The sequence below is a fragment of the Peromyscus eremicus genome, chromosome 20, assembly GCF_949786415.1.
Source record: "Peromyscus eremicus chromosome 20, PerEre_H2_v1, whole genome shotgun sequence".
NCBI lineage: Eukaryota > Metazoa > Chordata > Mammalia > Rodentia > Cricetidae > Peromyscus > Peromyscus eremicus.
Genome location: NC_081436.1, coordinates 62,916,054 through 62,943,626, shown reverse-complemented (window position 1 = coordinate 62,943,626; position 27,573 = coordinate 62,916,054). Strand labels below are relative to the sequence as shown.

General features: G+C 48.1%; 1 protein-coding gene across 1 annotated transcript in view; it reads right to left on the bottom strand.

Annotated features, from left to right (window-relative positions):
- Nucleotides 1-11,754: 11,754 nt before the first annotated feature.
- Nucleotides 11,755-27,573, bottom strand: part of Snx31 (sorting nexin 31) — a 47,832-nt gene continuing 32,013 nt past the window's right edge. Inside the window, exons 10-14 of the mRNA XM_059247348.1 lie at nt 25,925-26,128; nt 24,611-24,724; nt 20,949-21,026; nt 14,269-14,316; nt 11,755-12,998 (exon numbers count right to left, since the gene is read on the bottom strand). Of these exons, the coding sequence (XP_059103331.1) occupies nt 12,906-12,998; nt 14,269-14,316; nt 20,949-21,026; nt 24,611-24,724; nt 25,925-26,128 (537 nt within the window). The 3' untranslated portion in view covers nt 11,755-12,905. The remainder of the gene's footprint in view (nt 12,999-14,268; nt 14,317-20,948; nt 21,027-24,610; nt 24,725-25,924; nt 26,129-27,573) is intronic.

Below are 27,573 nucleotides of genomic sequence, written 5' to 3'. Positions count from 1 at the left end.
AGCTTTAGTGTTCAACTGAACACAAGAAGGAAGCCCTGGGGGGTCTCAGTGAGGGGGTGTCCAGATCAGGTAGGCCTCAGGACACACCTATGAGCGGTTTCCTCAGTGTGGTCCACTGGGATGTGGGTGGCACCATTTCTGGAGCTGGGCCTCAGACAGAACGGAAAGGAGAGGAAGCTGGGCACCAGCACGCATTCACTCACTGCCCTCTGCTCTTGACCATGGCTGTAACAGACCAGCCGCCTCACGGCCCGCCACCTTCCCTTCTCCACTGTGACAGACTGCACCTGGAGTCACGAGCCTTCTCCCTTGGGTTGCTCTGCCGGGGTATTTTATCCCAGCAGTAGTTAACTAAGAAGACAGTACAAGTCCCAGTCTCTGGGACTCGGAAACAACCATTTCCAGTTTCACATGGAAAATCCTTGACCCTGCAGCCAGTAACTCAATTTGCTCTACAGCATGTGCCTCATCAGGTGGCAGCTTCTCTCCCACGTCTTTCCAGTGTCCTGTAAAAAATTAACTTACTGTGGGAGAAAAAAAAAAACAAACCTCTTTCTGTTTGGCATAATGCTGCACGTGCAAGGTAAACTCATTGTGAAAATACAATTAACGAACACACAACTAATGTGTGTGAACAAACACAGACGAGCTTCTACTTCAAATCAAACTGTACTGAAGCAGGAGGACCCAGGACATTTAACTTTATTATCACTACAAGTTTAAAGCGCAAACTTGTTTTCCCATTAAACTCCCTTTAAATTAAGAGGACAGTGGTACAGGCTCTTCCATACTGTCACACACATACTGTCATACTTTAAGTCTTAAAGAAATCATTTCAGACTGGGCGGTGGTGGCGCACGCCTTTAATCCCAGCACTCGGGAGGCAGAGCCAGGCGGATCTCTGTGAGTTCGAGGCCAGCCTGGGCTACCAAGTGAGTTCCAGGAAAGGCGCAAAGCTACACAGAGAGACCCTGTCTCAAAAAAAAAAAAAAAAAAGAAATCATTTCAGGCTACAAAGTGTATCAACAAACAAAAATCTTAAGAACACTACATTTGGAAGTTAACAGAAATGGGATGCAGGAGTGGGATCTTGGGAGTCTCGGACCCCATTTAACTCTCTGTCAACTGTCTGGACTTAGACAAGTTAATTTAGAGTCTGTGCCTCAGTTTCCTTATCTGCAAATGAGAGACGGTACTTGTTAGGGTTGTTACAAAGATGTTAAAAAGGTGTGTCCCTGGGTACGATACCTGACCGAAGACAGCCAGCTGTTACTGTAACACGAACATCATCACGCCACTGGCCGCACCTTAGGAAGTGCCTAGACACCAGTGCTGCGTCCTGAAGAGTGAAGTGTCACTCCTCAGTGGTACATGCCTATCACTACAGTCCGCAGCCAATTCTAAATTCTGTGGAACACAGTCCAGAATGAATAAATGTCCTTTCCCCGACGCAGTTGATGGGAAGTCGGGAGAGAAACGATCTGCTTTTTAACGACGAGTGTCAAGTGTGAGAATTCACGATCACCCGAGGCCTAAGCAGAAAGGGTGCAAACCCTGTCTTCCCGTGGGGCCCCTGGGCAGGGAGTGTGCACAGCTCCCACGCACGCCCGGACTTTGCACTCCTTTGTGACCCGCCAAGGACTTCACCCTTTCCTAACTACGCTCTGCATCCGAGCCTCGCTCCGACGGGCCGCCGGGGACTCCGAATAACCGCGAGCGCGCAACCTCCCAGGCCGGGCCCTCCCGCCAGCACCGCCCGCGGGGGAGCCGCTCGGACCCGCGTCCGGCCCCACCGGCCGCCAGGGCCCGCAAGGCAGGTGTCCCCGGCTCCCGCCCAGCGGCTGCCCACGGTCCCCGGCCCTGGTACCTGAGCCCGAGGCCACGGCGACAGCAGCGGCTCCTCCTCTCCGGCGGCGGCGGTGGGCGGGGCGCGGACAGCCACCGAGCGGGAGCCCGCGCGGGGCAGAGCGGCCTGGCGCCACTCGGCAGCGCGCCCCCTGCAGGCGGGAGGCTCGCACGGCGGCTCGGCCTCCACGAAGTAGGCTGCTGCTGCTGCTGCGCAGAGGTTTTGACCGTTTGCACGCTGGCGCCGGCATCTCGCACTTTCACCTCTTTTTCTAAGTGCACGTCCACCCCCACCCACCCCCACTAAGTAGAAATTTCGAAGGCAAAAGCAAATTTATTAAGTGCCACGGGCATTAATGTATTAGTTTCTGGCTGCGGAAGAGACGTTTAAAACCCAAACCCACACATTAGCAAATAATGGTTGACAGTCCTCCTCTCCGGCAGGTTATTATTCGGATCGAATGCTTACACTTGACTTACCATGACCTGTGTACGGCCAGACCTGAAAAGTGATGATACACCCGTTTACTGGAACATTCTTTACGTTTTATCAACTCCGGTCTTACAGGGGGACTTACAAACATTTGTTCCTCCTCTGGATTCTAGCACCAGCCACCCCACCAACGACCCTGGAAGGTGTCATCGCTTCAGGGATTCAGTCTAAGTTTTTTCCTGGCTGTGTCAAATAAGTGTTAAGGATTTCAGCCTGGCTGGAAGGAATCTCACATTTCCTTCCCTTAGGGATTATAAGGAGGCTGCAGAGAGCTCAAGTCCGAAAGGGACTTGCTTGGCATGAGGACCAGAAGTCAATCTCAGAACCCACATGAAACGCCAAGCATGGGGCCATATGTTGTAATCCCAGTTCTGGGGAGTGGGAGACAGTGGGAACCCAGGGGTCCCCTGGCTGGCCAACCTGGAGGGCCCAGGCCTCAGTGAGCAATCCTGTCTCAAAAACAAGATGGTTGGCTCTTGAGGTATGACACCTGAGGCTGACCTCTGACCTCTGTGTACAAGAGCACAGACATGTACACACAGACACATAAGTACACACACACACACACACACACACACACACACACACACACACTAAGATACCACGGCAGGCTGAGTTCAGCAATCCCCAGCGCTGCAAATCATGTGAGGATATTTTACATTTACTTGTGCAGTGACTAATCATAAATATTCTTTAAATTGGTGATACATTAGTCAATTTGTCAGTGACTGAGTTCATAATATCTTCATGTATGCCCTGCACCGTGTCAAATCATTGGGTAATTTAAATGGTAATTATATTCATATAATTTATTCTTCCCTAGTTGTTGGCTCATCAAATAACCTGAGAGTTTGTTGATTGCTTATATTCTAATTTATCTTCTCGTCTTCATGAATTATGGCTTCTGTTCAATAGGAAGAATTTAGGGATGGTGAAGACCGTTTTTTTTTCCTTCCTCTGATGAGATTAAGGAAATGGACTGTAAGTTGCATGTGTCTTACGACTCCTTCCCGTCACTGCCTCTGGAGACTTGACTCAGTGGACACAGAGTGTCTTCATGGATGTATTTTTACATCCTAGCAATATCTTGATACTTACTGGAAGTGACCATAAATAACAAGATTACATCTTACTAAACGCAAACTAAAGAGTCTCCTACCATGTTCTTGCTTAGTTGATCCTCAGAATGCCTGGACCCACCGGTGCTGATTCCCCGGGGAAGAATTGCTTTGGAAGTCTGAAGAGAAAGTAGCAATCTTAATCAATGGGAGCTGAGATATTAACTTCACAAAACACAAAACTCCCTTCATGGGCTTGGAGGGGGGTCTGTATAAGAGGGGGTTGTACCTCAGTTACCTATTGTCATGGTGACAAACTGCCACAAATCTAATTGTTTAAGCAATTGCATTAGTCATTTCACAGGTCAGGAAGTCATACTAGATAATCTAGAATGACCTCCACATCTCCAGACCTCCACAATCACTCTTGCAAAGCCCCTTTCCCATGAGTGATGGTATCTAGACAGAATCTAGGCCCCTGGGTGTGCTTGGAGAGGACTATCTTGATTACATTAACTGAGGTAAGAAGATCCACTGTGGGTGGCAGCACTCCCTGGCTGTGAGCTTGGCTTGTGTAGAGACAGGGGACTGAGCAGAAGCATGTGTTTGCTGTTCTCGCTTCCTGACCATGGATACACTCCGACCAGCTGTCTCCAGCCCCTGCTGTCATGGCTTCCCGACAAAGATGGACTGTACTCTGAACTGTGAGCCAAAGTAAGCCTTTTATCCCCTAAGTTTTCTTTTCTTTTTAAATATTTATTTATTATGTATACAGCATGTATGACTGCAGGCCAGAAGAGGGCGCCAGATCTCATTACAGGTGGTTGTGAGCCACCATGTGGGTGCTGGGAATTGAACTCAGGACCTCAGGAAGAGCAGTCAGTGCTCTTAACCACTGAGCCATCTCTCCAGTCCCCCTAAGCTTTCTTTGTCAGGTTATTTTATCACAGCAACAGAAAAAGAAGCTAAGGCTCTATGCAAGGTTGGGTGTGTGTAGGTTCTGGGGACCGGGCTGTGGACATCTTGGAAGGACTGCCATCTTGTGCATTATGAGGCCTTGAATCTTAAATTTCATTCCAATCAGGAAAACATGCCTTTTTGTCTTCATTCCAAGTTCTGACTGTAAAAATTTCATTGAATAACGAAAAAGAGGAGCCTTTCCCATCGAGAAAAGAGGGCAGCAATGTCTGTGGATAAATATTTATTCTGACACTCGAATTAATATTTACTTAATATTTACTCTGAGGAGTTAAGGGGGACCATGGTGGGGGCAAAGAATCCATGTGGCCAAATTACATCTTTACCCCCGAATGCTCAGCATGTCCACAAGAGCGCCAGCACATGGGCTGTATTTGGGGATAGTTGCTGGGCGGCTCTCCACCCTAGTGGCACATTCTAACCACCACATTAGCTTTAAAATCACCTGTGCCTAGTCAAGACCAGTTCAGGGTTGTTTAGCAGCAGAGTCTGGGCATCTGTGTTTTGCTGTTCAGGGAATTCTAATGTGTAGCCAGGGCTGAGCTGAGCAGAGAACAGGGCTGAGCGAGGATCACTGAGCGAGGAAATGGATGCAGGAATGCTCAGGGCAAGATTTTCTTCACCCAGGAGGTTCCCTTCTTCTTAGGAGAAATAAGAGTCTGGGCTGTGCCAATTAAGCCTTCCTACATGGTCTCAAAAAAATGCAGAAGACTTTTTAAAATACTACTGACCTGATCAGAAAAGCATGGCCCTCCGGCTGTAACTAGTCCTCTGTGCAGAAAGAGATAGGTTTGGAATGGGGAGTGTTTTTAAAACACTCAGGACTTGAAACGAAGAGGCCCATCCTTAGCCAGTCTTGGTGGTCCAGCTTTAGTCCCAGCTCTCGTGAGTTCGAGGCCAGCCTGGTCTACACAGTGAGTTCTAGGACAGCCAGGCTTCATAGAGAGCCGGTGTTTTTGGATATCTTGTTTCTTGTAGTACTGCAGAATGACCAGGAGAGGGAGACATGCTCCTGAGAAGAGTCGCTCCCACAGGTCTAACTCCGCTAATCAACTGTGACTCAGGTTGTGTCTGGGTTCTCAGAACCACAGACTGACCAAGCCACTGAACGCCATACGACAGCATGCATTAACCAAAATGGGATCGATCTCTGTCCTCTAACGCTTTGAAACACTTAAACCACAAGAAAATACATGTGCCAGGCAGTGTCTTTGCAAAACTGAGGAAAAATTCAAAGCCTCCAGGAAGCAGAGCAATTAGAAAGTGTCTCAAGCCAAACTTTCAAGATGAGACCTCCCTCCCTTATTAATTACAAAATAAACATCTTGGGACTTGATTTTTTTTTTAATTACAAACATACAGCTGGAACCCTGGGAAGGAGAAGATTGTTTTCTTTGCCACACCAGAACCATCCAGAATCATCCAGCTTCACCACAGACAAAATGACTCTACAGGAACACAGATAGTGTCTGGCACTAATTAACTTCCCTCCCACGGCTACACAGAGGCAGCTATGTGAGCAAGTTCCTTCTGGGAAGGTTTGAGCCGACGCCCTGCAAATCCTGTACTGGTGAGATGCTGGGCTGCGGGGGCAGAAGCAGAACTACACGTTGATAAGATAAAAGATTTGCTCTGGGAGCTACCTTATGCAACTGTGCCAGCTGCTCAGGAAGTGAGGGTTTGGAAGGGGGTGTTGGAGGAGCAGTAACTAACTACCGGCTGGCAAAATGCACTTGCCCCCAAACCTGCTGACCTGAGTTCAATCCTCAGGACTCACATGGTGGAAGGAAAGAACCAAGTCCCACAAGCCATCTCTGAAAACTTGTGGTGCGCACATCTGTTCACCCACCTACACACACAGAAGATGGATGGATGGATGGATGGATGGATGGATAGATGGATGGACGGACAGACAGACAGATAGATGCAAAAATCATTTTGTTAAAGTCACACAGCAGTCCCTCTGAGGATTCTAGGAAGCCAAGCACAGCTTGGACCTCTTTAGAACAGCTCTCTCTATAACTCCTGCCCCTGCCAGACCTTCAACATGTGTGGACTGTGGTTCTGGAGGTGAGCAGGAGCATGTGTCCAAAAGATCTAAGTGTGGGTGGAAACTGCCCTGTGCCTCTGCCTTTGTGTGGCACTGTATCTGACTGTGAAAAGACGTCTAAGGAGTAATGGCTTTCCCCTCACCCTGCCGTCCACCTTACACACAAGGACCTCTTTGGTCCAATGCTAAACTGGAGCCACTCCGGGAAGGGGATTCTGGGAAACACAGTTACCAGCATAGCCAAGCCAAAAAAACTGAGACCTGTTCTTACAGCTAATTTTGCAGGTAAGGAAACTGAGAGCACCCAGGTCAGACCTTGCCTAAACTCCATGGATGACTGGAAGCAGGGGCAAGCTCAGCATCAGTGAAGAGGAGAGTGAGGGTCAGAGTGGCCACCCTGGTGTCACTCCTGTCTGTGGAACTTGAATACTCCAAAGTGTTTCCAGCAGAAAAACGTCGTGCAGTGCCTGCAAGGCCCCTTCCCGAGCTGAGAGGCTGTAAGCAATTTGCATGCCTTTGTCTGAACAAGCCATTGGTGCTTGTTCCAGAAGCTCCGAGGTGGGCCTGCTTCTAGGGGCTTTGAGGAGAGAACAATGCGATAGGAACTTCTGGGCATCGAAGAAGACCCTTGCTTGGAATGTAGCATGTATTAACACGGATTCCAAAGCCCAGAAGAGGCCACTGTACATCACTGAAAATGGTAACGAAACTTCTTGGTACAGAAGACATTATCCCTCCCTCCTCCCTCTCTCCTTCCTTTCTTCCTTCTTTTCTCTCTCTCTCTCTCTCTCTCTCTCTTTCATAACTCATCAAGTAGCTAGCCAGTGGCCCCCAGGGATCCATCCTCAACAGCTTTGGAATACCAAATATGAACCTCTATGGCTAGCTTCTTAATTTGTGTGTGTGTGTGTGTGTGTGTGTGTGTGTGTGTGCGTGTGTGTGTGAGTGTGTACATGAATCCTGGGATCGAAATCAGGTCCCTATACTCATAAATCAAGCACTTTTCAGGTGAAGCATCTCCCCAGCACCTGTCATTCCCTTTATTGTCCAGCTGTGCCCTAGAACACATCTGTTCTATAGATAGAACCTCGGCACTCAGGAGACTGAGGCAGGAAGATGACGAGCTTAAGCCCAACCTCAGCCAGGTAGTGAGAACCTTCTCAAAGTCCCACCCAGCTGAGGTGCTATTGGCGTTTGATAGCGGCTGGGAGAGTGTCCGTGCTTTAATAGTGTGACTCCTGGGGCTAACCACACTACAGGACTAGCTGGGACACGAAATGGACTTGATGGATTGAGGGGTGGGGGGAAGAAGGGAGCACAAAGTTGGATTAGGTTATGTAGGGAAGGCTCTGAGAGGAGTTGGGGGTAAATAGGATCAGAATGTGCTGTATGAAAGTTTCGAATATTTTTTATAAAATAACAACCACCCAAAACAAACCACTCTACTTCCCAGAAAGTCACTAGACTTAAAAGTCTCATGGGAAACAAAGAAGGGCAAGAAGACATCATCAGAAAGGCTCCAGGCAGAGGCCACTCCCACCCCAAGCTCCCTCTAACCCTTTAATCATGCCCCTTCTTAGAAATCATGCTAGTTCAGGGCTTGTTAGGTTTGGTCACGGAAAAAGCTAAAGATTCTTACTGGTCCCCGAAGTCTGGGAGCATCTGCTCAGTCCACATGACGAGCAGCTGAGGTGATTCCCATCGTCGTGTTGGAGGGTTCGAGTCAGCTGTGTTTGAGGCTGAACTCACCCCAGGGACTCCAACAGAATGGAAATTTACCTCAGAGGGAACGTAACTCCCACTCTCTTCTCAAAACAAACACTTGGTGATTGTTACTCAAAAGGAAGGACACTCTTCCTTGCGAACACCGGTCCTCTCCTTCCTTTCCACCTTTACAAAACTGACCTCAGGGAGACTCAGGGGCGCCAAGCTCTCCCAGGGATTTCTGCACACACAAGCGGACCGAGACTTCTTCAGAGCCCATGTTTCTGATGAGGAAGAAGGGGACTTCTGAGCGTTATTTATAGGGGAAGATGGGTCAGGAATGAGAGGCAGCTCTCAGCTCACACATTTGTTATAAGGCATCCAGAATGAGAAGATCCCTAACAGTGACCACAGACGACTTTTTTTAAGAACCTGGCAAATGTGCACTGCATATCCATCTTCTAGCTCACAAGAAATGACTGAGGAATGAGTGAAAACTCACACGGTTTTGTTTGTACCGTCCCCAAATCCACATGGTGAAATTTAGTAACCAGTGCGACAGTACAGAAAGGTCAGGCTTTAGGGAACGATCAAGTCACAAAGGCAGAGGCCCTGGGCGGAATGATCACCTTGCAGAACTGGAGTCCCTTCCTGTGGTCCCTCCAGCTGTGTGAGGATGGGGAGCAGGTGGCTTCTGGGAAGCAGAGAGCACCCGCAGGAGATGGCCAGCCGTCAGCATCCTTGTATGATCTCCCCAGCTTCCAGAGCAGGGACGCATCTGTGTGCTATGAATTATCCCATCTCAGGGATTTTCTTATATTAAAGAGAAACTTGTCAGCAAGGTACAGTTGCACCTCAATAAAGGTTGGGGCACATGTGGGACCCGCAAGCCGCGTGCACGGGATCACTGGGTATAGTGTTTTCTAAGTTCACGCAGCACGTTTACTACAGCACACTTACTTACCTTTTCCTTGACGCTCCTTGCTCGCTGAGGAGGAAAGGAATGAGGCTGCCGAGGGAAAGGCACTCTCCGGGATGTCTCCACAGCCACGCTCTCTGCTTGCCTGGTTGGCACTGCACACCCTGATCACAAGACAGAGAGATAACTCAAAGGGCGTTCGGGACACACAGATACTTCTGCCGCTGAGTTGTTTGTGGTTTTCTCCCATTTTGTACTGTAGGATCTTTCTCGTCTGGGTTTTCTCACCAAAGCTTGAACCCCATTTGGTTTTCCACAAATTTAGATCATTCAACCTTCCTTAAACTTACTTTGGGGATGATCTTAATTTATTTCTAACTGGGACGTTTAACATAAAGTTTGTCTAATTGCTCACAAGAGGACGGGTAGGCTGCCAGTGCTCCACCCCTAACACGGACCACAGCACAGCGGTGGGACGTGCCCACTCTGAAGGCAGGGCCTGCTCCCCACCACAGGAGTGCCTCAGACAGTGGCGCTGACCTCAGTTTAACCAGCCCACCCCCCCTTTTTCTTTTTTTTTTTTTACCCCAATTAAGCCTTTGTGAGATTTTCAATTTAAGTTTACTTATGATAGTTGTTTTGGAACGTAAATCAAAATTTTAAAGAATGCAGCTGGGCAGTGGTTGTGCACAACTTTAATTTCAGCACTGTGAGGCAGAGGCAGGTGGGCCTCTGTGAGTGCAAGGCCAATCTGGTCTGTATAGTGAGTTCCAGATCAGTCAGGGCTACGTAGTGAGATTCAGTCTTTTTTTTTTTTTTTTTTTTAAAGGCCTAGCTTTAGACAAGCTATTGGATAATGTAGGAATGTAGCTATGTCAGAAGGGAAAAAATGGCTGATGGGGACCTTTTTTACAGATACAATTGTCCCTCGGGACCCGTGGGGCTAAAATCCACAGACGCTCACGTCTTTTGTGAAAAATGGCATGCCGTTGTATGAAGCCTTCATACAAACCCCCGCTGGGTCACACGTCATACCTGGTACAAAGCAAGCACAATGGGAAATCCCGCCGTGCTGTGTTTAGGGAACAATGCTGAAAAAGTGAAGTCTACGCATGTCCAGGACCTGTGCGGCCTCGATGGATGAAGGCGGAGAGGTAAATCCACGCTGCAGAGTCTGCGGGTCCAGACCGCACCGAAGGAGGGAGGGCGTGTGCCGCGGATGCCCAGGGCCTTCCTGGGAGTAAACTGCAGCCTACCTTCTCCGGCCCTGCGCTGACTCCAGCCCAGGTGGTCCTGTGGTGGGGGCCATACAGCCGGGGTGACAATTCCAGGATGATGGAGACTCACTCGACAGCTCCCCCGGGGCCTGCAGCGGGGCTGACCACTCCTCCAGCTGTGACAGACTGATGACTGAGTCTTTAGATTCCGAAGTTAGCCAAGCTTCCAAAGCCCTAGATGCCGGGGCCGGAAGGTGACGTGATGCTTACTCCTCCTGGAAGAAGAGGCGGGCGCTGCCGGCAGCGGCTGCGGCGGGCACTCGGGGTAGATGGGCACTCGGGGTAGATGGGCACTCGGGGTAGATGGGCACTCGGGGTAGATGGGCACTCGGGGTAGATGGGCACTCGGGGTAGATGGGCACTCGGGGTAGAAACCGTGGACAGAGGCCTGCCTGCCTGCCTCACATTGCTGGGGCACTGCCTTGGTAGAGCAGTTTCCTCTTACCCTCTATGGACTCCCCTAACTTAAAACTACGTGTGCTTTGTTTGAGACAGGGACTTGCTGTGTAGCCCAGGCTGGCCTTGAGCTTGTGACCTTCTGAGTGCTGGGATTACAGACCCAGCCTTAACCTGAAGCTCCACCAGCGAAGAGCGGGCGCATTTCCTGAGCCCCGTTCCCTTTCCCATGGCTGACTTTTCCTCCCCTTGGCTAGCGGTCCCCTCCCACACCCCACTCACTATTCTTTATCCAAGGTCTCTCTTGGAGCTTGCCCGTGTGCTCCCAACTGCCCCTGGTGCACGGTCACTACACATTCTGTAGGATGACTTACGTCTATGTCAGATCGAAACATAAAAGGGGCATCAGGTAATTTTTTAACCTACAAGAGCAGTGATCCTGTGTCCAGTCTTCTAGTCCCAGCACACACTCTTTGTTCCCGGTGTCTTGAGATAGGTTTTCAAGGGATCCTGACTATTCATTCTTAAACTGGCAAAATAGTAAAGTTTCCATCAGACTCCGTCTGTGTTCCCAGCACACTAACCACCCAGTGGGGATGATGCCGAATGTCTCTGCAGAGACCCCGCTACAGCCTAGAACACAAATTCAGATCTTTAACGTCCAGAAGTTATGGTTATAGGCATTGATTTATACATATTAGAGGACTCATAGATTCTACATGTCAAAAAACCACACATTTTTCATCAGCAAACTTCATATTCATTAGATTTTATGTTTATTTTGTAATTAGCTAACTCAGAAAAGAACATATTACACTCTTACCCAGTTACTTTTGCATATTCATCTTCCCCTCTTTACTTTGCTCTTAATCTTAATAATAACATACATAATTATGTTAATTACTATGGTATACCAGAAGCTGTATAAGGAAAAATAGTGTGGAAAAAACACACATTTGTAAAGCTAAGAGATTATTGGATAGAATTTTGTTTTTATTTGTGTGTGTGTGTGTGCGCGCGCGCGTGCCACATATGTATGGGTGCCAGGGGAGGCCAGTAGATGTTGGATCCTCTGAAGCTGGAGTTGCAGGTGGTTGTAAGCTACCATGTGCGTTATGGGAATTGAACCCAGGTCCTCTACAAAAGCAGCAAGTGTTCTTAACTATTGAGCCATTTCTCCAGGCCCAGGATCCAATCTGAGTGGAATACAATCTCTGTGAGTTCAAAGCCAGCCTGTTCTACAGAACGAGTTCCAGGATAGCTAGCTAGGGCTACAAAGAGAAATCTTGTCTGGGAAAAACAGACAAACAAACAACAAAACAAAAACAAAAACAAACAAAAAAGAGTGGGAACAATCATGCAGTGAAAGGACTCAGGCCAGGGCAGCTATTACTTTGGGGTCATCTGTGTTAGACTCAGGAGTAGGCGAAGAAGTGGATCAGAATTTTACCACCTCTTCTTGCTCTCTGGATAGGTCAGAGAAGCCATGTTTTCCTGGACTGGTGTGCTGGGGGATGTCTTTCTGTACGCTGTAAATGTATGTTGTTCCCATTGGTTAATAAATAAGCTGCTTTGGCCTTTGACAAGGCAGCTTAGAGGCAGGCGGGAAATCCAAGGAGAGAGACAGGAAAGAGGAAGGCAGAGTCTGGAGAGAAGCCAGCCTGCTGCCCAAGGAACAACATGCCAGCAGACCATGGAACATGTGGCAAAACATAGATGAATAGAAATGGGTTAATTTAAGATATAAGAGCTAGCTAGCAAGAGGCCTGCCATAGGCCATGCAGTTTGTAAATAATATTAAGCCTTTGAGTGATTATTTTATAAATGGTTGTGGGACCGAGGGGCCGGGCAGGATTAGAGAAAACTTTCGACTACACTGGCGAATCTACCTTGGAACCAAATGCATTCTTATGGTTTAGAACAAGCTTTTTATTCCTGCAATATCAGAACAAACAAAAGCCTTCATGGAGCCAAATACACATCTACCTTAGAGGGAACACAGAATAAACCTCCCGTTGGTGGATTTGAACGTGCCACATAAGCCAACGCTATCTATGGCTTTGGTTCCTACACCATTTGAATCCTGAGAGTCACAGAGTGCTACAGTTAGACTGATGAACACAGGGCCCCTCAGTGCCAAAGAGAGTGAGACAGCCCTAAGGACAGTTTAAACGATGAGGCTTCTTCAGAGCCCTCCTTCCGCGAGGGTCCCCCAAACACGTTCATCTTCATCTTTCTTCATCTTGCTTTTTCTCAGAAAATTAAAATAGTCCTTGTGCTGGAAAATAAACAGATCAGAAATGTAAACTAGAGGAAGAAATTCCACAACAACAAGAAGACCTCAAGGAGGTTGAAATAGCATCAAAGGCACAGCGAAAGGTTACATCTGTGTAAGCCAGGGTCACCTTAAAGGTGCTTTAGTCCTGCACTGTGGAGGACTGAGGACAGCGCCCCCTGCTGGCCTGCTCAGGAAGCTCTCTAGGCTCTGGGAGTCATCCCACCAACACTTACCCTGCCTGCCTGTTCCTCCCCACGCCAATTTCCGTTCTTCACCTCATCTTCCTGTGCACAGAAGCACGGACTTTTTAAATTATCAGCGCTTATTTGCCTTCAGTACTTAATGAGCTCTCAAAGTGTGTGTGTGTGTGTGTGTGTGTGTGTGTGTGTGTGTGTGTGAGAGAGAGAGAGAGAGAGAGAGAGAGAGAGAGAGAGAGAGAGAGAGACCTGTCGTTCTCTCCTTCAACTGTGGGATCCAGGGATTGAACTCAGGTCCTGAGGCTGGAGTGGCAGGCACTTTTAACCATCTCCTCACCAGCACAGTGTTATTTTCTAAGCTCAAAGCACCTTCTGTATTTACATATTTAAGTGTGTGTTTCTGTATGAGGCACTTGTATACACACACCAGGCCCTGAGACAGGTGCTGGGAAACCCCAGCAAGGGTGCTTTATCCCGTTTCCCTGCCGTGGAACGCAGAAAGAAGGGTCTTGGTAATGAAGGAACCAGTCCTGCGGTCAGAGGCCCTGCTTTCTTCCACACTGATTACTGCTCAGCTTCTGCACATTAAACCCCGCTGTGCCCTAGTTCCACCAGTGGATTTGCAGCTTGCAAGAGGATGAGAGCATTAACTTACAGAAAGTTGGTGATGCTGAGTGCTGAACAGTGTTACCTACCAAGAGTCTTTCCTGCCCCTCAAAACTACCACACAAGAGAACTCACAAACTTAAAAGTGCCTTTGTACTGCAGAAAACCAGGGAGACTGAAGCACACAGATAAGTCAACCCCCAAATCTGTAAACTACAAAGAAGATTTTCCATGAACACTCCAGTTGAAGAAGAAAATCACAAATGACTTTTGTGTCCCCTGTCCTGAGCCCAGCTGAAGAAACAGGCGGTTCTGGGGCTGGCCTGCATCTGCTTGTCTGCACAAGGGCGTCTAAGAAGCAGCCAGCTATCTAGTTTAGGCTTAAATGCCAAGGACTTTGCTTAAAGGAGCCTGGGGAAAAGTCATCCCAATTATAACCCATCGGTGATGTTATTTTACTCACAGACCTGACTCAGCTGCTTCTTACTTCTATCTTGTTCCGGAACCTCGATCTGCTGAATAGGTTAGTAAAATGTCAGCACAGCACAGCGAAGCCAGCACATGAATAATCCATTAACTGACATGTCTCCCCTCCACGGTCACTCCTAATGATCCTTCAGCTGCTGGTCAGCAGGCACAGCTGCCTGGCATCTGCACACCCACGTGGTATCTGCACACCCGCCTGGCATCTGCACACCCGCCTGGTATCTGCACACCCGCCTGGCACCTGCACACCCGCCTGGCACCTGCACACCCACCTGGCATCTGCACACCCACCTAGTATCTGCACACCTGCCTCATATCTGCATACCTGCCTGGCATCTGCACACCTGTCTGGCACCTGCACACCTGCCTGGCATATGCACACCTGCCTTGTATCTACACACCTGCCTGGCACCTTCACATCCATCTGGCACCTGCACACTTGCCTGGCATATGCACACCTGCCTCGCATCTGCTTGCCCACCCTTCCTGTGGCAGGAATGAAGTCACCAAAGTGACAGAAAGCTTCAGGTCTAACACTGGTGGCTGCCTATGGATCCTGTAATTTAGCACAGCTTTTAAAAGGATTTTATAGGAAATAAAATGTACTTCTAATTCCTGAGATCATCCATGGAGCACGGATGCATGCATTGAAACAAAGCCAGATGGGGCTTTGCACAGTCAAAAGGCACCAGTCATCAAATCAGAACCAGGCTAGAGCTCTGGGCTGGGCCTCCAGTGCGTAAGGTACAGCAGTTAGGGGCCCAGAGGAGGCAGGTGGCAATCTGGGCTGCGGACAGGGTCTACAACAATAATAATAGTTATTACATTGTTACTTGTAGATCACACTCCTTCTTGTGAAAGGCAAATACTCTACCAGTGGGCTACATCCTGAACACTTAGCTGTTATTTTTTATCATTTTATTTGTTTGTTTGTTTGGTGTGTGTGTGTGTGTATGTGTGTGTGTGTGTGTGTGTGTGTGTGTGTGTGTGTGTCTGTGTGTGTGTCTGTGTGTGTGTGTCTGTGTGTGTGTTCCATGGCATGCATATGGACACCGGAGGACAGCCCTGGGGAGTCATTCTCTCCTTCCTACACGAGTCCTAGTGATAGAACTCAGTGGCGAGGACTTGCAGCAGCAGCAGCACCTCCAACCACTGAGCTCTCCTGCTGGCCTGAATCCCTGGATTTTCCCGAGACGGGCTCTTGCTATTTAACGTAGGCTGGTCTGTACTCTGTATAGTTCAGGTCGACCTGAAACTTTCCATCTTCCCACCTGAGACTCCTGAATCCTGGGATCACAGCTCTGGACCACCACACCTGGTGCTTCGAGAGTTTTCAAAGGAACTATTTACATAGCATTTGATGGAGGGGAGAGGTGGGCTAACACACATGAAGGGGTGTTGGACTCCCAGGGACTGCGTGAGGGAGGTTGGTATACGGCAGCTGCAGCCCTCATAGGGAGATACAAAGCCGCAGAGACCCGTCAAGACCAGGTGGGAAAAGGCAAGGACTGTACCCAACCTCTTTTCCCACCTGGTGACCCATGGGAAGCCAAGTCATAGAGCATCCAGAGGTCCTCTGTGGGCATGGACCAGGGTGGACGAGTGCCTGGCATCCCTAGTGAATGTAACCTAGCTAGCCAGGGGTTGGGGCAGGCTTCTGGGTGCTTCCTCAGGGGAGAGGAAAGAACCATTAAACAGCCAGGGACTGTACACCTCCCCAGCAGTACCTAGCACTCCACTCTACTGAAGGTCTGAAGAATAACTTGCGTCCTTAAGGAGGCCTGTCAGAAGTCTCACAGTTCACACCTATGACCCAGTGGCCAAGAGTCACTCCCATCACAGGCCTGTGCCTGCTTCAAGGCTCCAGTAAATGTAACTTTTAACAGGGTGTTTTGTCTCTCCAAATAAAACTGTTATTGCTAAAGAAGACAGCCAGAAAGGAAAACACCGGAGACTCCAGCAGCCTCTGGGGTGATTGACTTTTGGGGGGCTGCTGAGCCAGATGCATGAAGTCTACGTGAGACTTCTGAGAGTCCACCTTAAGGACAGGAGTCATCGGTCATATTCCCAGGTATGCAGAAGTGGATGTGATGGCCGGCCCCAGAGCTGCATTAAGAGATGGAAGTTCACACTGAGGTAGGACAGCAAGCAGGAAGGTCTCTGTTACACTGTGGTGCCACAGCCCAGCCCCAGTCTAGGCCTACCTCAGCTTCTTTTAGATGACAGAGAAGCAGACTTCTATTTTGTTTAAGATACTTGCTGTCAGCCGGGCGGTGGTGGCACACGCCTTTAATCCCAGCACTCGGGAGGCAGAGCCAGGTGGATCTCTGTGAGTTCGAGGCCAGCCTGGGCTACCAAGTGAGTTCCAGGAAAGGCGCAAAGCTACACAGAGAAACCCTGTCTCGAAAAACCAAAAACAAAACAAAACAAAACAAAAAAGATACTTGCTGCCTTGGTTGGGCTTTGGTTTTTTGTTTGTTTGCATTTATTTGTTAACTTGACAGGAACCTAGACATATCCGAGAAAACATCAACTGAGGAAATGTTTTCATCAGTCCAGCCTGTGGGGCATTTTCTGGATTAATGATTGATGTGGGAGGGCCAGACCGCTGTGGGCGGTGCCATCCCTGGGCAGGTGTTCCTGGGGTGTCTAGGAAAGCTGATTTAACAAGTTGTGGGGAGCAAGCCAGTATGTGGTGTTTTCCCATGCTCTGCTTCAGATCCTGCCCCACCAGACTCCTGCCGTGGCTCCCATGATGGACAGGAAGCCGTGAGCTGACGCACCCAGTCCTCCTCACGTTACCTTTGGTCAGTGTTTTATCACAGCAACAGAAACTTAACGAAGACACTTGCTGTGTTTCCTGTTCTATGCAGCTAAACTTTATCCTCACTAATAGACTTTCTTTTAAATAAAACATCTTTATAATTCCGCTCAGGTCTCCTTCCTTCTCCCAAGCCTTCGCACCCTACTTATACATAAAAAGCAGCACACGGTAGAGAAACTCTCAGGCCTGTGTGTAGGAGGAGAGCTTTAACAATGCTATATTCCTCCCACACACTGGCTTATGATTAATATTGGCTTTACAATTCTAAATATATGGGACTGGAGAGGGGGTTTAAAGTTCAATTCCCATCACCCATATGGTGGCTCACAACCACCCGTCACTCCAGTTCCAGGGTGTCCAATGCCCTCTTCTGACCTCCATGGCACCAGGCACATGTGTGCATATACATACACGTGCACAGGCAAAATACCCATACACATAAAACAAAACGAATACATCTTTTAATTTTTCTAAATATGTTTTGTGAGTGTACATTTATGTTATTCTTCACTGCAATTGTTTGACTCAAATTTTAATGATGTCTGTGGTGGTGCAGATCTGTAATCCTAGCATTTGGGAGGTTGAAACAGGAGAATAGCTGTAAGTTCAAGTCTAGCCTGGGGTATGTAGCAAGACTGTCTGAAAAAAAAAATGATCTCTTACAAACATTTCAAGGTTTACTTCTGTTTTGGTTTGGTTTTGTGTATGTGTGTTATGCTTGTCCACACTTGCACATGTGTGTGCAAGTCTGTAGAGGCCCACGGTTGACATCCACAGTCTTCCTCTAAAGTACTCCACTTTATACATTGAGGCAGAGTCTCTCACTGAATCTGGAGCTTGCCATTGCAATTAGTCTGGCTAGCCAGCTCACTCTGAGGAGTCCTGCCTCCACCTCTTGTTCCATGTGAGCTGGGGATCTGAACTCATGGAGTCATTGTCCTGTCTCAAGCCTTACTTTTGAAATCATTACACAAACTAACAAAACTAAAGAATTTTGATTTGGCACAAATGTAGTTATTTCTCGGGACTGTCAACACTAACTGTGGGGCTCATTTGGTTAAAGCTCTCCAGGGTTTTCCCCTTGGCCCCAGAGTCTTGAAGATTGTCAAACCTTTGGACTCAGAATCCGCCTCACTAAATAGAGACCTGCCTGCCTTAGTCCACAGGGTTCTGTAAAATGTTTTCTTCCAAGTGTGTATTTGCCTATAAAATGAGCAAATGTCACTGTCTTGCATTTATAGTGCCACTTTAAGTCACAAAATGACTTCAGTCCACTGTCATCTGTGAAGAGACCCAGCCATGAGCCATGAGTATAAGCAGCTCAGTCAGCTTCCAGCTGGGACTCCTTATTCCTGAGGTGCTGTGGGGGAAATTCAGCTGGAAACGTAGTTTGTCTTTGAAGGCAATTTCTTTCCAAGAACCAGAATAAGCCATACACAAATAAATAAAATAAATGAAGAGTTCATGGAAATGAAACTTGTTGAATATTTTTGATGAACCAATCTATGCCTGTTGGCTAAATAGCTGATTCTGATGTTGTTTGCTGAAATGAATGGTAAGTTTCAAGCAAACCACAGGCGTGTGGCCTGTTTGATTTGTAGTGAGCTGGCTCTTTAGCTATTCACTGTCCAAATACTTCCTGCATCAAGTGGCCACTGTTCGATTCTTCTACATCTGAGAGCACGTCTCTCTTTTTAAAATGCCTCCTTCAGTTAATTACTTTTCTTTTTTCTTTTATACATATATAACAACCAAAGCCTAAGAGAGACCACTGTGCCTAAGAGGGTAGATTTTATTACTCTTTTTAAAAAGAGTCTCCTTCATCGACTGCTCTCTGGTACAACTTAAATTGTTCCATCACAAGGAGGCAGCGAATTTATTTTCCCTAAAAAGATATTTTTGGATCCAGAAGAGAAATTAAGTCCAAAGCACAGTTGCTTTGTTGGGGGAGGGGGGTGTAACTGTTCATGCTAAAGTGAAGATGTCACCATCCACTTCTAAAGAACTAAGTCTAAATGAAAACATTAGGGAAAGTGTTCCAATGGTTTTGTTGTAGTTTTAAAGATGACTGTGTGGGCCTGAGATAGCTCAGTAGTTAAAAGCACTTACTGCTCTTGCAGAGGACTGGAGTAGCTCAAAAACATCGGTAACTCCAGTTCCATAGGATTCGATGACCTGTTTTGGCCTCAGTGGGCACCAGGCAGCCACATGGCACACACACACATATATATAGGCAAAACACTTACATACATAAAATAAAACAAATAAATCATTTTAAAAGGATCAATGTAACCGTCTGTAAAAATATTAACTTTACCAACACGAAGGTCCATCAACCTGTCCTATCTTATTTGGAACTTGGTTATATAGTAATGTAAGATAATCAGAAAAGTCTAGAATCACAAATTTGCTCTTATTTTGTTTTACAGCATATGCACCAAGCTTTTCTAGGTTACTAGGCCTTCGATGGAAATAGGCAGATCAGGAAAATAAAGTTAATTTGGAGGAAAAAAATGCCCTGAGAGTTTCTTTCCCTCTGTGGCTTCCTACTTGGTAGACAGGAAATGTCAAGAGCTTCTTACTTGGTGGACAGGAAGTGTCAGGGGCTCTGGCTTCTTACTTGGTGGACAGGAAATGTCAAGAGCTTCCTACTGGGTAGACAGGAAGTGTCAGGGGCTGTGGCTTCCTCCTTGGTGGACAGGAGGTGTCAGGGGCTGTGGCTTCCTTCTGGAGAAAACTCTGGAGACAGTTGAAGGTCATCCCTGCTGTGTTAAGAGCCTCTCAAAATCCTGACTTCAACACAAGATGGAGAGGGAAAGAGGTCTGAAGGGGAGGGCACAGTAGAACAACGTGATGCGGATACCAGGACTAAAGAAAGATGTAAGCCAGGACTCGGGGGAGCGGACTGGGTGGATTAAGAAAAATGAAGGAAGTGTGAAAAAGCTTTATGAAACTCACAACTGTTTGTTTGAGACAGGGCTTCTTTGTGTAGCCTTGGCTGTCCTGGAACTCACTCTGTAGACTAGGCTGGCCTTGAACTCCTAGAGAATCACCTGCCTGTGCCTCCTGAGTGCTGGGATTAAAGGTGTGTGCCACCATTGCCTGGCCAAAATTCACAACTTTTTAAGCTAATTAAAAATATGTAATTCAAAGAAGAAATTGCATTTGAGTGGAGGGATCCTGCATGAATGGACCAGGCTTCCCCTGGAAGATCTGGGTAACATATTACATGAAAATCTCATTGTGAGAAGTGCATGCCTCCTACGTGGTCAGCTAGATGGGCCCCAGAGCACCCAAAACAGCATAGGATATTGCCATTGCCCCTGATGTTCACCATATACAGATGGCACGACCCTATTGCTAAAGACTCAACACACTTTGGTTGCAGGACATAGAGAAATCAACCTGGAACTGGCCTCAAAACTTCCTCCCCACTGGCTACCTTCCAGGGTGTCAGGAGGGGCTACTTAGACCACTAAGGGAGAAAAGCTGTCAGTGGACATACCCAGAAGTGGGCCTTGCTTGCTGTAGAATGGACCTTGCGTCCACTGATACAATAGTGATGTGAGGTTATGGGGTAACTGACTGCTTTCTGATTGGATTTCAGGCCTGCTCTACAGGGTGGAATAACTCTCCTCTCCCTGCTTTTCACTACTGCTGTCTATTTAAAGTGGCCCAGCTAGTCTGTAAGAGCTGCCAGGACCCAGGCTCTCCCCTAACAACGCCGGTAACACAGTCAGATGCTCACTGTGAGCTGTGGCTGCCTCCCTAGAGGACAAGACCCACAACCCTGGGCTTCACGTGTCAGCACACATGGCAACATCTCAGAGTTCTTACCATTTCTGGATTCTCCTCAGAGAGCTTCGCCATCTTCTCTGAGATCATCTTCTTCAGGCAGCTACTCAGGAAAAAAGCCTAAGAAACCGGAAGTAAAGATTGTTCTTAGCACAGGTATGGTGGTGTTTGCCTTTGATCCCAGCACTCAGGAGGCAGAGACAGGAGGATTTCTGCAAGTTTGAGGCCAGCCTGGTCTAGGAGTTCCAGGCCACACAGGGCTTCATCACGAGTTTCAAACAAACAAATAAAAACGTGGAGTCAGAAAGACGGCTCAGCAGCTAAGAGCACTGGCTGCTCGTCCGGAGGACTCAAGTTTGAATCTCAGCACCCACATGGTGGCTAACAACTTCCTGTATCTCCAGTTCCAGAGGATCTGACGCCCTCTTTTGGCCTCCTTGGGCACTGCATGCACACGTTACACAGACAGGGTTTCTCTGGGTAGCCCTGTGTAGTCTGGAACTCTGTAGACCAGACTGGCCTTGAACTCAGATCTACCTGCCTCTTCCTCCTGAGTGCATGTGCCACCATGCCTGGCTTACTGAAATCTTTTTATTTATTCTTTGTGTCTTTCACATCATGCATCTCCATTCCATTCATTTCCCTGTCCCTTCATATCTACCCTCTGCCCTTACAACCTCCCTGCTAATAAAATAAAATTTAAGAAGAAAAAAAGGAAAAATCTCCTCATGGGAGCTGCAGTGTGACATGGTGAGTCATTAAGTAAACCCTTTTGTCCGTATATCTTTACTTGCAAGTGTTCATTGCAGAGTCACTGGTCTGGGTCGAGGCCTCTGGTTTCTGCTACACTATCAATGCTGGGTTCTCACTGGGACTCCTCCTGGATATCCTGTTGTTGCCCTGTGTCGTGGAGATCCTGCAGCTTTGGGTCTGCAAGACTGGCCCCTTCCTGTGCTCCAACAGATCATAGATGGAGTGGATATTGGGGTTGGCCAACTCATAACCCTGGTTCTGGGCCTGGGTAGTTACAGGGTTGGTCAGCCCACCAGCTCTCCCCTGTCCTCACCACCATGGTGAACTCTTCACCATTGTTCTGGCTAGTTCACCCCTCACAGCAATGAGCAAGGGACAGGGCCAGTTCTCCTGCTTTCACACCCTCGAAACTCATCAATCTTTGCTCTGTTTCTCTAGGATCTTTAACCCTCACCTGCAGACAGGTAACTACCACAGCCTCCTCTGTGGCTTGGTCATCAATGTCAGGGCCCCAATGGGCACGGTGTGTATCTTACAGGGAAGTGAGGGTGTCAGGCCCCAATGGGCACGGTGTGTATCTCACAGGGAAGCAAGGGTGTCAGGGCCCCAATGGGCACAGTGTGTGTCTCCTTTTGCTGTACCTTGTGTGGCAGATGGAAGGCCCCTTGTGAATCCCCGGCACAGTCCTTTCCCACACAGCCCTTCTCTTCAAACTGTTCTTTTTTAAAATCTTGTTTGGCTTTATTAAGTTTTGAGGCACCAAAGTCAAAGCCTACAGCTCTGTCTTAGTTAGGGTTTTTACTGCTGTGAAGAGACACCATGACCACTGCAACTCTTATAAGGAAAACATTTAATTGGGGCTGGCTGACAGCTCCCTCCATTATCATCATGGTGGGGAGCATGGCGGCGTGCAGGCAGACATGGTGCTGGCTACTTCTTGATCAGAAGGCAACAGGAAGTGAACTGATTGTCACACTGGAAGAAGCTGGAGCAAAAGAGACCTCAAAGCCTGCCCCTACAGTGACACACTTTCTCCAACAAGGCCACACCTCTTAATAATGCCACTCCCTTTGGGGGCCATTTTCTTTCGAACCACCACAAGCTCCTAGACATCACTCCTGCCTTGAGTTCAGCGCTGGCCATTTTGCTGGAACAGACGATGGAGAGAAAGAGACAACCAGGCTACAGTGATGGCCAAGGGCTTTCAGAGGGTCCCACAGACAGCAGAATTAGAGGGGAAGTGGGTGACCTATGACTAACATCTTGCATGGCTACAGAACAAAAGAAGAATGAAATCTCCCCTAGGGGTGGGAGGAGGGAAGAGAGAAGAAGTGGTGTAACCTCTGTGGTGTGTACAAGCCTAATTTGTAATAACCAGCCCACACATGTGCATCCGCACATAGATGTAACTTGCAAAATTGAGATATGAGTTAAAGCAATAAAACCCTGAGCTGATGCCACTGCTTGGATGTTTAAATGGTGTTCCTTAAGACATGGACCAGTTCCACTATTTCCTACCCCATGCACACAGGTGTGTAGGCCAGAATCACCAGCAACTAGATCAGGCTTGCTAGATAAAAAATAAAAATCCTGAACTTTTATTTAAAGGAGTTTGCGCTCCATCCCTCATCTGTATCTGGAAGGCACGCAGTCACATTTCTGCCTTTTGTAAAAGCAGCCTTTGGGTGTCTGCCAACACAGTTCATCCTCCAAAGGAAGTAAGACTTTACTAGAAATGCTTTAAAAATGGTTACTGCTTCTCTCTGTGGTGGCTTTAACTCACCTGCTGCTGCTTAGAAAGAGTGGAATACATTTAACTGCACAGTGTCCTGAGGAGACTGTGAGGGAAGGTGGTTTCGAGTCTCCGTCTTCCTGACTACCTGCAAAGTGTACAAAACTTTCTGCCATCCCCCTGAGGACGCTTCATACTGAAGGAGACCTGCTGTGCTCGACAGTTTTATGTCAACTTGACACAAGCTGCAGCCATCAGAGAGGAGGGGGCCTCAGTTGAGAAAAGCTTAAGATGGGACAAGCCTGTGGCGCATTTTCTTAATTAGTGATTGATGGGGGATGGGTCCAGGCCATTGTGTGTGGTGCCATCCCTGGGCTGCTGGTCCTGGGTTCTGTGAGAAAGCAGCTGAGCAAGCCGTGAGAGCAAGCCAGTGAGCAGCACTCCTCCGTGGCCTGTTTGATTTCCTGTCCTGATGTTCTTCAGTGATGAACAGTGGTATGGAAGTGTAAGCCAAATAAAGCCTTCCTCCACAGCTGCTTTTGGCCAGATGTTTCATCACAGCATAACACTAACTAGGAAGCCTAAGGACCATTCTTTCACTTAGGATTGTGCGTGTGTTTGTTTGTTTTTTGTTTGTTTGTTTGTTTGATTGATTGATTGTTTTGTTTTGTTTTTTAAGAGGACAGACATCATGACCACATCTGTACTAGAGGCAGGCTTTGGTGACCAGAAACCAAAATTCTCTGTGGAACTAAGCAGGACTCAAGTTGAATACATCATCAATGTAAACTTTACCTTGATATTTTTACTAGAATTTAGAACACCTGGAGCTAATTATTTACCTATTTTTAAGAGTTATTATTTGTATTTATGTAATGAGCTTTTGCCTGCCTGCTGATGCCCTCAAAGGCCAGAGAGGGCATCGGGTCCCCTGGTGATGGGGCCAGGTGATCACAGTCTGAAGCCTCTGGAATTGAGAGCTGAAAGAAACCTTTTTTGAATTCTTTATCTCAACTCAGAGCTGGCTACCACATTAACTAAATTCTTTGAATTCATGACCACAGTGACCAGGAAAATAAAGCAAAATAAAAACAAAGTATTTCAGGCCAATGCCGGTGAAGGATCCCCCTCTGGCTGTGCTTTGTTCCTGTCAGCCAGCAGGTCAGCACTTCAGCACCCACGGCTTCCATGGCTTTCAGGCTCTGTCCCGAGAACTCACCTGTTTGCTGTAAACAACAAACCATGGCTGGCGACTATCTTCACTGTACTGAAATCTCAGCTCTAAGTTCTGGTTGAGAGTTCGCTGGGGCCCATCTGTATCCAGCAGAGTTCCCTGCAGAGGAAGAGAGACCATCAGAGCACCTTTGAATATCCTGGGCTTGATATCAAGAAGGCAACAATTCCCCCAAAGGCTGTCGGTCTCCCAGGGAGCCGTGGAGGTAAATGAGCGCAGTAGACCCAGGAAGTGGAGGAAGGAGGCAAGAACAGCTCTGCGGGAGGAAGCAGGACTGTAGCCCAGGCTAGGAGGGTAAAGGAAGACTTCCTGGAAGGAGGGGCATGTGAGCAGAAGAGGAAGCTTCCCTTCTTTCGTGAGAAGGGAAGGTGAGTGGTGATTCCCAGCAGAATAGAGTGAGGGCAAACCCCTGAGGCATGAGGAGGCTGGAGGTTGGAAACATGTGAGGGACAGGGCGTGAGGGGGCCCAGAGAGTCAGGCTAGAGGGGGATTCTGAAGGCTGCTGGTTGTGTGTACAGCATCTACCCATTCTGCTAGTAATGGAGACTGAACTCCCCTAGGAAAGCCGCCTCTTCCTCTGTAGGCTGTGGAGACCCCTCAGGGAATGACGTCAGAGAAAGGCACATGGCCAAGCTCAGGTCAGCTAGACAAATACTCCATGTGTTCTCATTTGACTCCAGAATTGAGATGCCCGAGAAGACCCCACCAAGTCCCCACTGCCTGGAAACCCCGAGCTCTTTGGCTCTGACTTTAAACCTCTGCTTCCCTTTTGCTTTGGACATGTGAGTAATCAACACTGACCCTTCCAGCAGGTCCTCTGCTTGACCAGGATTGGATGTACAGGTGTCTAGTGCTAACTAACAAGGAGCTTGACACTCATGACTGTCAATAAAGCTGAGGATTCCAGACTTCATCCCACAGACGATGCGCGTTCCTTAAGAGATTTGGCAAAGCTAGATGATAATGCGGTTTGATTTATATCCTAGAAATATTAGTCTCACAGCATCCGTATGAAGAGCTAACCGGACAAGAGCTGTTTTCGGATGATAAACAATAGCTGTTTTCAGATACTGCAGCAGAGAAAGGGAATAAGCCCTACAAATTACTCCACCCCTAGAGGAGTTTCTAGATACGCCCAGGGCGGGAGAACCCCAAAGAAGACAGAGACCTGCTGAGGTGAGAGTCTGTGGGCAGATCACCGTGGAGGATCCATGCCCACGTGGTGTGAGGCCCTGAGACTAGACGGAGCACCCCGAGGAAACCTTCACAGGACAGACAAAGCAGGTGCCAGATACTCACGAGGAAGGTGACCTGCCAGCACTTCACTCCGCTCATCTGGAAAGCAATGTCCCGGGTCTGGCCGTCGGGCAGGGTCACACAGCAGCTGATCTCATTGTTGCCGATGGAAAGGACAGCCCCACAGCCAGGTTCCGGGTGGTTGCAGGTGCAGGGATCCAGCTGAATGTACCCATAGTGCCGGACCTCCTGGGACAGCTCCAGAAACTGCTCCAAGGTGGGATGGAGTGGAAGGAAGCAAGAGACCACTTTCCTCAGATGCAGAGCTCACGGGGGTGGGGGGGTTGGGGGGGTGGGGGAGGTGGGGAGGTGGGGGGGAAGGAGGTGGATGAGGGAAGTGGGGGGTTATGCTACTGCTGTGCTGGTGAAACCCACAGGGTGGGCTCACAACAAGCCCCTTTCCTCTAGAGCATAGAAATGAGGCTCTTGGTCCTGCCTCTGCTCCACTCTGGCCCTGCTCCTGCTCCTCTTTAGAGCTTGGAAGCAGCACACTCAGGTAAGGAATGAAAGAGTGGCGTGGAGAAAACAGAAGAGTAGCTGTGACTCTGTCTCAGTTAGAAGTGCTTTGTCTGCCTGCATGTTTGTGTGCCGTGTGTGTACCGTGGGGGTCAGCAGAGGAAGACTTCAGATCTCCTGGGGGAGCTCTGGATGTGGTGGACCAGCGTGGAAGTGCTTGTTAGGGCTGCTGATGGAGCTGCCCATCCTAAAACACGGAAGGGCCCAGTTAAGGGGTAATCCCCATTTGCTGGTGAAGCTGGTGGCTGTCGGCTTCCATCTCTCAAGCTCACAACATTTTTTATTCTTGTATTCCTATCTCATTTCTGTATTTCTATCTTATTCTTATATTCCTCTCTTCCTATTCCTGGACCCTTCACGCAGAGGACCAAACCTGGGCCTTCTGCAAGAACAGCAAATTCTCTCACCCACCAAGCCACCTTCCAGCACAACTCTGTCCCTCTTTTTAAATTTGAAATAAGGGCTGGGGTGGTCCAGAGGCAGAGCCCTTGCCCATGTGTATGAGGCCTGGGTTCAATCCCCAGCACCGAAGGAAAAGAGGGAAGAAGGAAGGAAAACCTTTTAAAAATTCAGTAAACTTTTAGCTGTTGTGGATTAAAGGAAGTGAAAGTATTTAATTAAAAGTAATGCTACATGTTGCAAAACAGCTAATGAATAAACAAAATAACTCAAAATGCTTGTTGGCATTGGCCATTCACAAGGAGGTACTAACTCATAGAAACCAGAGGGTAGAAATCTTAAGGATTATACACTTGAAAATTCCATTCTTTTAAGACCTTTATACCTGGGGCCAGAGAGATGCTCAGTGGTTAAGAACACTTGCTACCCTAGCTGGGCACCGGCGGCGGCAGCACACACCTTTAATCCCAGCACTTGGGAGGCAGAGCCAGGTGGATCTCTGTGAGTTCGAGGCCAGCCTGGGGTACAGAGTGAGATCCAGGACAGGCACCAAAACTTTATAGAGAAACCTTGTCTCAAAAAAATAAATAAATAAATAAATAAAATTTAAAAAAACCCTTGCTGCTCTTACAGAGGGGGATAGGAGTTCAGTTCCACATCAAGAAGCCCCACAAGTATTTAACTCCAGCTCCAAGGAATCTGATGCATACTCACATGCACGCACACACAAATAAAAA